The following is a 12,484-nucleotide window of genomic DNA, read 5'->3' on the forward strand; positions in this document are numbered from 1 at the left end:
CAAAAATATTCTGTTAATTTTATTAAGGTTACCTTTATCATATAATTTTCAGTTCTTTGTGGAGTTCCTTGTGTGGTGTAGGAATTTGAAAATCAGAGAGCAAAGCAGCATATGCTGTTCAATGAACCAGAATTGTCTTGGGATAGATGTAACCTTAATGCATTTTGATATTTTATTTTGTTTTTAAAAACGGTTTTATCTCAAGAAATGTGCTCCGTTAAGAGAGTGTGCTAAGTAGAGATGCACTGAGAGAAGTCTGAGGTTTTTCCTATCTGCATCTTGAAAAACTCACTTTACCTAACACGCTTCACTTTGAAGAAATCACGCACAACATCCTGTTATCCAAAACTTGTAGATGAGTATTGTAGCCAAGCTGAATCAAAGCTAGAGGAAAGTTAAAGTTTGTAAGGAGAGATAATGTCGTCTGTTAATCGAAGTGGAGCTGGGAACAACAGACTAGATGTTTGTGTCAGTTTGAGAACTGGAGAGAAAGGGTTGCTGAAACCTTTGGAAGAGTGGGAATTTTTATCAAGCAGAAAGGTAATACAGCTATTACTCATCCTCAGACCCAGGAGGGAGAAAGAATCATCTCCTAAGGGATGGGGAGGAGTTCAGTGAAATTGGCTTGTTGAGGTTGTAGTGAGCAATACGATCACCCCAGTGGTGGAATTCTGGTTTTAGTACTCTGTGTATTTTAATTCCCAGGTCTGTACTTTGAACATAGCTTGTATGTAAATGTGAAGCAAGAGCGAATCTCTCCACTTAATGCCTCATTTAAAAGTTCTGTTCCCTTCTCCTGACGGGGAAGTACCGATCTGTTTTTTTTTTTTTTTTTATCTGTTGAGATCCTCTCTCCTGTACGACTCTGAAGCAAATGTTAAGTGTCTCGAAATGTTTGTGGGACTGGTTGTCCAGTGTCTAGACTTTTTGAGCTGAAATCTGACTGCAGGCACCTAGAAGAGTTCTAGCTCATTTGGCAGAACTCCCTGCTGGTCAAAATAGTGCCTGAGACAGATATTCATGGCATAGGGTGTGTGTCTGGAGATACAAGGAAGTGGCAGAAATGGGTTACACGTTTTCAGCTGCAATAGCAATAAAGGTGTAAAAAAACCCAAAGGTGTAAAGTAAGAGAGACTCCCCTGCAGTGCTGTGATGCTTTTTGTTTCTTTTAAAACACTTGCTACATCTCTCCAAAAAAATCTTCTTATTTCCTCAGGTGTGTCTCATTGGTGACTGCATTGGAGGAATCTTGGGCTTTGATGCCATCTGCTATAATTCTAATACAGCTGATGAAAGTCGGAACAGTAGCAGGAGAGGAAGCATCGGCAGCATCCAGGTGAAGAGAAAAAATCTACACTGCTAAAACCCTATAGATTCATTCCCTGGAGGAAATCAGTTCCCTATAAACCAGGGAAAATGGAAGGATTTGGTAAATTGCCATGATAGCACAGGATTTTGCTCATGTGTCAGAAGATCGCTGTCTGGAAATTAAATCGGCAGCTTCAGTGTTATGATATACAGAAATCACCAGTGAAGGTTTTATCTGTAAATCTTGAAAGTAGGGTTACTGAGTGCCCTTTATTGTATCCCAGACTGTAGATGCAAACATTTCCTCTCTCAGTAATCTCTGGTATGGTCCTGTTTTTGCCAAAATCTTTTATCTTTCTTGTTGTAATTGTTTTTATTTGTTCACATAGAGTCTGGGATTCCTTATGCTGCTGCCTGGGGGTAGTCTAGCCTTAAGATGTGTTCATGACTAAGTTTTAGTGACCGGTGAAAGGATGCCTCCTTCCTGATACGGAATGCGAGTCACCTCAGGATCTGTGAATGGACCTCTGAGCATAACAGTGTCTGTATGAGTGCTACGTTTGGAGAGAAAGGAGGATTAATTCCAGCTGTGAGCCAGGAAAGATTTTAGGGTAGTAAAAGCACAATTTTTTGACATGTAAGCGTGTAAGCTTTATTATTGTGTTTACCACTTAAAGAAAATTGAAACTCAGCTAATATTACATACCTCAGATTCAAGTGGATATGGAGAGTTGACATAGAGTGGGGTGCCCACGCTCTGTTCTTTGATGGTTTTGTGAGCCTGGCCAAATTGTTTCATCTCATGACTCTTCAGTTGCCTCTCTCCTCAAAAATGGGTGCAGTGAAACCTGAACCTGCTTGGTTCAGTTGAGCAGAGGATGACTATGTGGGAAGGTTCATCTCGTATGTCATATACTGCTTTGGTCTTGGTTTAATTTTCTTGTAACTCATCTGCATAATTCTGGAGAACAGATTAGGTTCTTCAGTGTCTCCTCTTGATGTGAAATCTCACCCCATGTGCACTGAGCTGCTGATGTGCTCCAGTACTGAGTGAGGTCACAGAAAAAACCTATGAAAAGTCCCATGAACTTGTTCTTTCTGTAGCTTCAGAGAAATAGATTCAATTAGCATGTTTTCCATAGTCTCTCTGCATGACTTTGTTCGAGTCTCCTGATCTATCATGCCTCAGTCCTCGTCTGTAAGCCTTGCACCCTTTCACATCCTCTGTTTTGTCTGCTTGGATTTTACACTCTTTGCAAGTTGCTTAGAAGTACTGAGCATGATAAAGTGTATTTTCACTTGGGGCATTTGCTGTTAGGAGTTGTGAAGAGTGTTCCAGTGACACTTGACCAGTGTAATGCAGTGGCTTAACGCTTTGTCCAAGAAGACAGGTGTAAGGGGCAGTGGTGGAGAAAAGGTAGATGAGTGTGGGCAGAGAGTTGTTTGCAACAAGGAAAAGAAAAACTGAATCCTGTTTTCTCGTGCAATGCCCAGCCAATTTCCTAGGGGGAATTGGGTCATTCCCAGAGGACTCTCCCTAGGGATCTAGTCCCTTGTCCATCTAAAACCACTTTTTTCTTCTCTCTTTGAACTGCCTGTGATGTGTGCTTTGCCATACCTGAGTTTTGCCCATAGAACATCAAGTTTAAAATGTTTTGATTTGACCAAAGAAAATGAAGGCTCTCTTCTGCAGTGCAAAAAATATCGTGTGATATCCTGTTAACTCACTTTAGGTGATGGTTAATATTCTAGAATTAAAAAAAAAAAAAGACAAAGCAGGTAGCATTCTAGCATTCTACTGTGTGTCTGACAGAAACGTCACGCTCAAAGAATGCACATGGACACCTGCATTGGTGGGGATGCTAGGTTAACCTCAATGACATCAGTGCAGCAGAGGGAGCTAGATGCTTTTCCCCACACAAAATTGTTTCAAGACTGTCAAACTCTAGCAAAATTTGGCCTGTCTGAGATTGTCCGATGACACAAGAGAAGAACATACACTCTGCAAGGAGAACCTGTTACTGGAGCTTAGAGGACAAAGGTGAAATTTTGCAAGCTTTCAGTGACTGAGATACTAGCTTTCATTACTAAAAAGTCTTCTCAGCTAGTTCTGTGGTGACACAAGTTAGTTTTTAAATACTGTGGAGGAATGTGTGACTAAAAGAAAAGCCTTTGGTGTTACGTTACTGTCACGTTACTATGCCTTTCCAACAGGCAGCCTTCTTCCTGAGACCATCAGCAAATGAAGAAACCTAACCAAAGATACTTCATCATGTTGAGTTTCTTGCACCTGCTTTCTTGCTCTGGAACCTTCAAGGAATCCCATTTTTCTTAACCCATTGACAGGGATTCCTTTTTAAAAAGTAATGGGAGCCGAGATGCTGACATACCTGCCATGCAATTTTAGCAAAGAGAGCCTTAAAATGTCACCGGTTTTGTTTCATCAAAGCTCTGAACCTTGACAACACTGAGGTGTTTTTCAGACATCGCTGGTAGTATGATGTTTAAGAGCGTGACCTGCAGCCCATTTAAATCGATGGATTTGTCAGTGCATTTAATGGGCTTTGGTTCAGTCTCTAAAACTTCCCTTTCAGCTGTGTGTGTGTGGATTCGCCATTCTGTGTGCCACCATGAATATACTTGTGCACTCTCAGAAATTCATCCATAGTAAAAGCACCAAACTGGAATTTTAGACAAAGTTTGCAAAATACTTGCAGCACGTGGTCTCTCAGGAGCGCTGGTTATAGGAATTTTGGCTTTGAAGGTCCCTGGTGGTCTGGAGATTAGAGTTGCTAAAGAGGACTGGTGTTATAACAGAGCTTCACGGTAAAGTGCCAGTCAAATCGGGCTGAGTCAGTGTCAGGGTGAAAAGAGTTAAGACAAAAAGATACGAGTGCAGCCTGTAGCTGGTTCTGCCTTGAACTCAACGGAAGCACATATTTTAGGTGGAAGCTTCATTTTGGTTTTACATCACTTTGGCACACAAAAGAGTGGGGGCAGTCAGCTGCCAACACACAGCAGGAGCCCTCACCTCCTTTCTGTCGCTGTGGAACATCGTGAGTGCACCTCTCTCCACTCAGTAACAGTGACAACTGCAAGAAGCAAGGCTCGGTTTTAATGCTGTAGATAGATTAGTATTATGCCAGGGAAAGCATCTTCTGTGCAAACCTTAGACACATTTAATATGAAAGTTGGCATGATGTGAATGTTGCTGTTACTGTGAAATGCAGAAACAGATTCCTACGCATATGTTACATTTTTTCATTATACCATCACAGGAATAATTGCCTGAGAACACGCTGGTCCTAGACTAATCTTCTGGGTGTTATTACGGTGCTAACGCTAGTTGTATCCTGTCATCATCCCGTGAATTCTAGTACTGTGTTGTAAGAGATAATAGAACACGGATGAAAACCAGCGATTCCACAATTGTTAGGGGTTTACCTGTGTCTGTTCTCCCAGTGTGCCTTGTTGATGTTCATATCTTTGAAGTTTTGTAAAAACAGATGTCAGGTGTTTTTACACTGTCTTATTTCGTTGGTCTGAATAGAAGGAGATTTACACAGAATTGAATTACACAGTTGTTAGAGCCAGTTCTTACATGATTCATGCACCCAGATCTCACACATGAATGGGGAGATTCAGTCCGATGGCATTTGTTTTAAAAAGCAGCGTTTGCATTGGCTACAGAAATGGATGCAGAAATAGAAGAAGTCTGGGGGTAATAGGAATAGGTCAGGGAGGATGCTTCTGCAAGCTGCAGAAGTGCTGGAGGAAACAAACAATAAATAAATCTGTTTACTATTTTAAGGGGTACCTTAAAGATATGGTACCACTGGTCTTCTCTTGCATCCCGCAGAAGTTTCACATTCTTAAAAAAATCAGGTCCTGCATCCAAGGCATGGTGAGCAAGACCATTAATGTCGTAATGGGCATTTTGTGCACTTGGGTAAGACCCCTTCTGATTACCTTATGGTATTTATAGTTCTCTAAGAATGATGAAGTCATGAAGGATAAAGCTTTTTTGTTACTCCTTCTCTTCACCCACCCCTAAAATGCGTGAGTCTCCTTCCAGCTCTTAGGCTATACATCTTCCAGGGTAATTTAGTCTTCATCTCCTTCCTTATCTTCTACTGCAGAGAGAAAAATCTAACCCCTTCCACCGTTTTTTGGATGAAGTGAGGTCAAAAGTACAAATGCAGCCATTTCATAAAAGCCCTGTTGTATTTTGGTCACTATCTAAATCTCCCTTTTGCTCTGTTCGTTCTCTGAAGGATAATCCCCTCTTAGCAGAGGACTCCAGTCTGGGTGGCAGCAAACGCCTGAGCAGAAGCAATATTGACATCTCGGGAATCACGGAGGATGAGAAGCCAAGGCAGCCGTTGCCTAGGAAACAGAGTGACTCATCCACCTATGACTGCGATACTATAACCCAACATCATGCTTTGCTATCAAGGTAACCATCAAGTGTTGGATGACTGAGTGAAAGAAATAGTGACCATGGACTGGAGCCTGTCGACATCAGAGCAAGAGTGATTTTTAATTTTTTTTGTGATGTTTTTGGAGGTTTGCTTAAAGTTGTATACCCTGTATATCCTGTATACCCCTCAAAGAAAACCGTAGATATAGAGGGTCTAGTATGAACTTACATGCAGAGAGTTTTTTATTTAATCTTTATTCAGTTGTGAGAGTTCTGAATATGCAAAACTGAATACAAATAGTTCCGTTTCTTCAGGGCAGCCCACACCAATCAAGATGGCCGAGTGCTTCAGAATTCTAATTTTCTGTTACCTTTTTTTTCTAAAGATCTCTCTGACTCCACTTACAGGCTTTCTATTACTCTGTAAGGAGTGAGATAATTGCTTTAGCTGCTCCCATTGGTCTTTGAGCTGTTCAGATCAGCTTTAAAATAAAAAACCAAAAAACCCTGCATAAATTGGCTTCAATGAGGAGGAGGCTGAGGGAGGAGAGTTAACTTAATTAGCTTTGCTGGATCCTAAGGAACCTTTAACACACCTTTAGAAGACCTTTAAAAGATTTCACGGGAACTTACGCATTCCCATTGTCTCATTGTTTCTGCCTGTTTTAAGCTATTTGATTTTTTACTTATCTGAATTCTTTGTGCTTTTTTTCCACTATCCATCATCTTACTTCCTTTATTTCATTGAGATTGATGCAGAGGGAAGTCTTTGTGTGTTGAAGTTAAAGTTCTGCTACAGCTGAGTATAGTGCAGACTTACTGCTGTGCTTTTCTTCAAGTCTGGCAGTTTGGTTAGTAGGAGTTTAAGATAATTTTATTTTCTGCCTTTGACTGAATGTACTTTGTTTTTGTGGCTACTCTGCTTTTATTTTCAAACCGCTGGGTTTTTGGGATACTGGTACGTTGTAAAGCATCTTCCCTCTGAGGCAGGATTGTTTTTTGCTTGTCTGTGACTGAAAACAAGAAGAATTTCTAGCTGGTCGCTTTTAGGTTCTTGTACAGGAGGAGTACAGTGTTATGTTTAAAGCACGGAGCTGGCTTGTATAAAGCACTTCAGACTTGGGGGATAATAAGATAATTAAAAGACAAAGATAACAGTTTTCTTCCAAGCCTTTTTTCATTTCCTGCATATCTGTGATTTTAAACTGAAAGCTTGACATGCAGTTGTGCTGAAGCAAGCAGACAGAAATGTGTTACCTTCCATTCACATTTTGGACTCCTCAAACTTCAGGCTGATGCTGAGTTATTGAGAAATAGTAGGACAAACACAGGCTAAAGATGGCAGAAGAAATTCCTTGGTAAGGTAAAGGTGGTGGTGGTGGAACCCACAAATCAAGCCCGTGTTATCCTCTGACCCACCCTCTACAAAGAGAGAGATTCCAATCTTTGGTTTCCTGTCTGTAACGCCTGCATGACATCATTAAGCCTTTTTTCCCCCATGAGCTCATTCACCGCTGTTTAGAGGTGATGTGTCTGTGTGAGTAGTGAGGTTACAAAGATCACTCTTTGACAGAGAAAAGTCCTTGTCCTACACGCCATGGTCATGTTTCAGTGTGTCAGCTTGTGCTCCTTGTCCAAGTGCTTTTGGCAAAGAGAGTGCCAATGTGGGATTTAATTCTTATCTGTCTTCATTTCTACCCTAAAGGAGCCCCAGACTTGGTCCCTGGAGTTTCAGTTAATAACATCAGGTTATAAATTGAGAATGTCAGTAGACAGAGAGTTCTGGTGTCTTGGTCTGATTTAGGACCTGTTTCCTGGCTTCTGATCCATGCTTGGCCGCTGATGCAGAGTGGAGCGTGCAGATAACTCAGGAGGGTTTCGGTTACAATTGTGGTTGAAGTCAGCGTGGTCAGCGTCTCTCAGGCAAGCTCTGCACACTCTGGAGCCGGTTCTGCGCTGTCTCATGGCTGGGCAGCAGGTGGACACACTGCTTTTCTGCTTTTGAATGTAGTTATTTCATCTCCAGCTGAACTGAATGAGGGGGGAGGCTTTTCTCTGTTGTTGCAGGATGGGTGATCTGTACCTCTTGCATGTATGGCGTACAAAGTAAATGGAAGTGTTTAAACTACTTAAAAGATGAAAAGCTGTCTGTAAGCATAACTAATTTTAACCTGTAGTAAGTAATGGAAAAGTAGTGAAATTCTAGTTCATAGCTCAGGAAAAGGGTTACAACAATATTTTCTGTGTGCCCACATAACATACTTTATGACTGTAACCTTTTAATACCATCGACCGTATATAACTTCAGTAGATTAGAATTCATAGCAGAATAAGCTTGCGTACATCTGTACTGCTGAAAGGGACAGCAGGTGACTTCACTCTTGAGTCCTTGTGGAACTTCCCAGTAAATATTCTGTGGAATAACTGTGGAAAAATCTTGCATGTTGAAGGTACTAAATTTACTGAATAGGTACTGGAACTCACAATAAGTGGCTGCTGCATTGCAGTATCTACAGTTTGAGGCGTATTGCTCGGGTCTAGACGCAGGTGCTAGAGCTTTCTAAGGAGCCTGTTGTGGGAATGCGGTGGGGTTTTTTTTTTTTTTCCCCTCTGGATGCCCTTTTGATTATTGTTGAATCAGTGCATTTTCTTTGCTCAGCATCCACTCAAGTGTGTTGAAAGATGGTGCAGACTTTCCTCCTGTGAATTCCAGTCTCTCAGAAGTAAACCTGGGCCGGTTTGAATTCGAGGTGTCTGATTTCTTCCTCTTTGGATCGCCGCTTGGTTTGGTGCTGGCCATGAGGAGTACAGTTCTGCCTGGCCTGGATGGTAAGCTCTTCCTGGGGTTAAGACACAGGCTGCTTAAAGACCTTTGTGAACGAATAGATTCATATGAAAGGAGGTAAATAAAAGAGCCAGGTTAAAGACTGGTGAGCGAGGTAAGTTTTTTTTTTTTTTTTTTTCTCTAAAAGACAGGTGTGTTACTGTAGGTAAGTACTGAGGTGGTGAGGGCTGTTCCGGGAGTGTTGCTGCTCGCCCGTTCACAGCAGTGTGTCTCTTTCTCTGCTGTTAATTGTACATTCCATGTCATACGGTGTGAAGCTTACACCTCACCAAGGATCTGTCCTTGAAAAAGACACCAAAAATAACATCTGTGCCTTGTTCAGCATTGCATCTTGTTTGTGTCTGGCTTCATGGGTAAACTTGGGCCCTGCGCGTGTTGGTTATGAGCCATTTTTTCCCCCATCCCCTAGTGACCAAACATGTACAGAACTTTTTTGTTTTAATTCTAAATGCTTCTGGATTTTTTTGATTTTTCAGTGAAAGTAGGAGCTTACTTTACTTTTCAAAATCGAGTGTGTGTTTTGCCTCTTTGCATTGTATGAGGTTTGCCTAGCACATCGTCTTCCTAGAAAATGATACATTCATTTAGCAGGTGAGGGAGAAAAACCAGCTGCAATAGTGAGAAGAGACAACAATTCAGCACTTCCAATTCTTTACTCACAAGTCTATAAATTGAGAAGAAATGTCATGACTGAGCTTTCAAAGTCACATTTGATTGCAAGAATAAAGCGGAATGTAAGATGAAATTATTTTTTCTGCCATATTATTTTGCCTGCCATGATATAAAAATTACTTAAACCTTTCTCTTTCAGAGCCTTTAGAAATCTGGTAGGTTTTTTTTTTTAGTGAGCTTCATGGACTTAGAGCGCATCATTAAACTTCCATTTTGCATTTCATTTGTCATATTTACAGTACTCAGCTTTGTTCAAATTTGAAAAACCAAACAACCCAAAAACCAACCCAAACCAAAGTTCAGCTAAAGAGAATGGAAATTCATATGTATTTTCCCACAAACTAAGGCTTTTTGCTTCTGTGAAAAAGCAGCCAGGGAAGTGAACAAAAATTACATAGGTGATGGCTGGGTTTGAACACTGCACTGCAATTTTTCTGTCTTGGGCATTTCTTTACAAGATGAGCAATGCTTCCCTCTGAAGATGGTGTTAGTTTTGCCAGGGCTATTGTGGAGGGAGTTGAAGGGCTGTTTTTTATAGGATAGTGTGGAAAAATCCGGCAGTATGAATTAACACACATGGATTCATATTCTTTGAGCTAGAATTTGTTTTTTTCAGGATGTTGTTGTTTCTATTTAATGAATCAGATCAGACACATTTACTCTGGAATCATGTATGAAATAGATCATAGATCTGTTTCGTTAGACACCTTCTAGAGTCCTTGAGGACACATACTGATTAGCAGATGCCAGTTACTGCACCATAATTAGAAAACCCTGGCAGTGTTTGGTACAAGAGTACCTCAGTGGTGGATGTTGACACCTCCTTTTGTATCGCCGCTGGTGGCTGTCAGCAGTTGCCAGTGTGTGGTAAGCCCTCCCATCAGTCAATCCGGGTGAGCAGAGATGAAATCCATGTTCCACTTCAAGGGAATGTACACGTGTATTGAAAACGTGAAAATTTTGTGGAGTGGTAGCTTCTTGCAAGAGGAATTGCTCTGAAGAGATAGAAGTTTTGGGTGTAGTTCTCTGCGCAACCTGAAAGTCCCCTGCAATGCTGTGCTGCATAAGAAAGCATTTGTGTGTTCAAAAGTGTGACAGGTACTTGTAGAAGTCATAGTTGGCCGTATCAACGTGCTCTCTAAAAGTAATGCTGGATTCCCAGAGGAGAGAGCTGCCTTCCTGAAACCTGCTATTGTGAGGTAGGATCACTGGGACGGGAGGAGCTCTGCAAGCTGAGCACAGCCTTTCCCTGCCTGAAATCCAGGCAAAGCATGAACAAGGTAAAAATGAGGCTACAGGGATTTGTCTCAGGTGGTAATGTTAAAAACAAAGGGACTGTGTTTTGTATGCGGCCATGATGCTGTTTGGCATCTGAAACTCATCTGTGTTACTGAGGAAGGCTGCAAGGCAAGAAAGGAAAAAAGAGACAGCTTTGCCCTGACTGGTAAGAAGGAAATTACCAAAGGTTACCATGACTCTGATTACTTGTTCTTGCCATTTATAGATGAGAACATGTCAGTGAAGAGGAAACAGTGTCTTTAAATTCTGATAGCTTCCTTTAGCAGGATGGCTGAGACGTGGCTTATGGACAATGAAACTGATAAGACTGGGGCAAGATCTAATGTGTCCATCCCAGTTTTCCATTTGCTACAAGAATCTAAAGCAAGTGTTCCTGTTGCCAGGTTGGAATAAATTAATGTACCATACGATTACGTTTTTACCTCTAGATACTGGAAAGCAAGGAGCAAATGCAACTTCTGAGTCCTTCTGTAATAGTTTGGTGGCAGCTCTGTGCACAGCCCAAAGTTCCCTTCTGGTATGTAAATTTGTAGTGGATGAATGAGAAAAGGTAGAGAATTAGGATTAGGTAGAGATGGATGGCAAATTTCAACACGTACATACTCTATTGGACTGGGACTGTACGTTTCTGAACTCTCTAGCCAACAGTCCTCCTTTCTGCAATCTCAGCTCTGGTACTGTCCGCACACTTGGGCAGAAAAACTTCAGATTAATTACTAGTATTTTAAACTGTTTTCTTCAAATTAGCTCTCAACTCCATCCTCCCTCTGGTATCCTGCAGGGAGCATGCTTCCAGAGCAGCTTCAAACTGGCATTTCCACGGTGACCAGAGTCTGCTTGAAGCATAATTAGCCTTTAGAGGTACATATGATAAGAGAATCCCATTTTAAAGTGGTGATTACGGTGCAGTTGAGAGGAAAACAGACAAATTGAAATCTTTCATGCAGTCATTTGGGAGTTAGGTGAGTAGAGACAGGTGCCCCTTTTACTGAAATAAATGGTAGAAAGCTACCTGGAAAGGTGAGGAATAAAATTCAGGATGTATTTGTTTGTTTATTTTGTTAGAATCAATTTTAAAAATACAACGGCAGAAGATTAAATCCAGAGGATTGCCTGTTCTGTCTGCCGAACAGATGCCTTTTGTTGTGTTTTTCTTTCTGAAAATGTATTCGTCTTTGCACTAATAAGAGCATGGCTAAAAGCAAAGCTTCATTTCAGTTCTTTACTTCCTTGCCAAATGCCATTTAATTCTCTTCTGTTGAATATTCTGTGGTCCCTTAATTCTTCCTTGGCAGTTCTGTTACCCTCTAGCACTTTCTTCTGTGGTCCTCTCACTGTCTAGTCTCAGTTCTAATTATTTTCTTAAGTACTGGTGATCTGTGTGTCTCTGCCAGATTCTTCCACTCTGTGAGCCGATGCTCCTTGGAAGAGGCTTGACCCTATGAAGATGTCAACGTTTTTTAGAATTCCAAATATATCATGTTGCATCCACGGAGTGGCACTGTTCTGCCTTACGATGGCTGTCATGGTTGGGAGTTCCGCACTTGCTCTCGTTGGGAACTAACGCTGCTAAATGCCACAGTGGCAGGAAGTAATCTCCTTTGGAACACGATGTGCTATATTCCTTTGCCAAGTTGGAAGAGGAGTATGAAAACAGCAGATAACTCAGAGGACAGGCTTTCTTGTTGCCACTAAATACCATAATTTGCCCTGTGCTGACAACTTCCATAACCCTGCTGTTTGTGTTCCTGGCTTGCTTTGTCTCTGTATACAGAAGGCAGACATATACAGAAAAATTTCCTGTACGAGAAGCATTAGAAGGTGCAGTTAGGCAACTGATTTAATTACATTAAGTACTTCCTTTCTGTTTGGCTCTGACAGTTAATATTAAATATGACAAGAAAGAAAGAATAAGCCAATATACTACTCACTAGGGAAAG

The 12,484-nt window shown here is 41.3% G+C and overlaps 1 protein-coding gene across 1 annotated transcript in view; it reads left to right on the top strand.

The window, feature by feature from the left end:
* The window catches only part of PITPNM3 (PITPNM family member 3), a gene marked incomplete at its 5' end in the record, with an annotated part of 68,284 nt that overhangs the window by 41,808 nt on the left and 13,992 nt on the right, over positions 1-12,484 (top strand). The window contains 3 exons of the mRNA XM_010142684.1: positions 1,217-1,336; positions 5,583-5,764; positions 8,388-8,557. Of these exons, the coding sequence (XP_010140986.1) occupies positions 1,217-1,336; positions 5,583-5,764; positions 8,388-8,557 (472 nt within the window). The remainder of the gene's footprint in view (positions 1-1,216; positions 1,337-5,582; positions 5,765-8,387; positions 8,558-12,484) is intronic.

This window comes from Buceros rhinoceros, unplaced genomic scaffold, assembly GCF_000710305.1.
Source record: "Buceros rhinoceros silvestris isolate BGI_N320 unplaced genomic scaffold, ASM71030v1 scaffold4999, whole genome shotgun sequence".
In the NCBI taxonomy this organism is placed as follows: Eukaryota; Metazoa; Chordata; class Aves; order Bucerotiformes; family Bucerotidae; genus Buceros; species Buceros rhinoceros.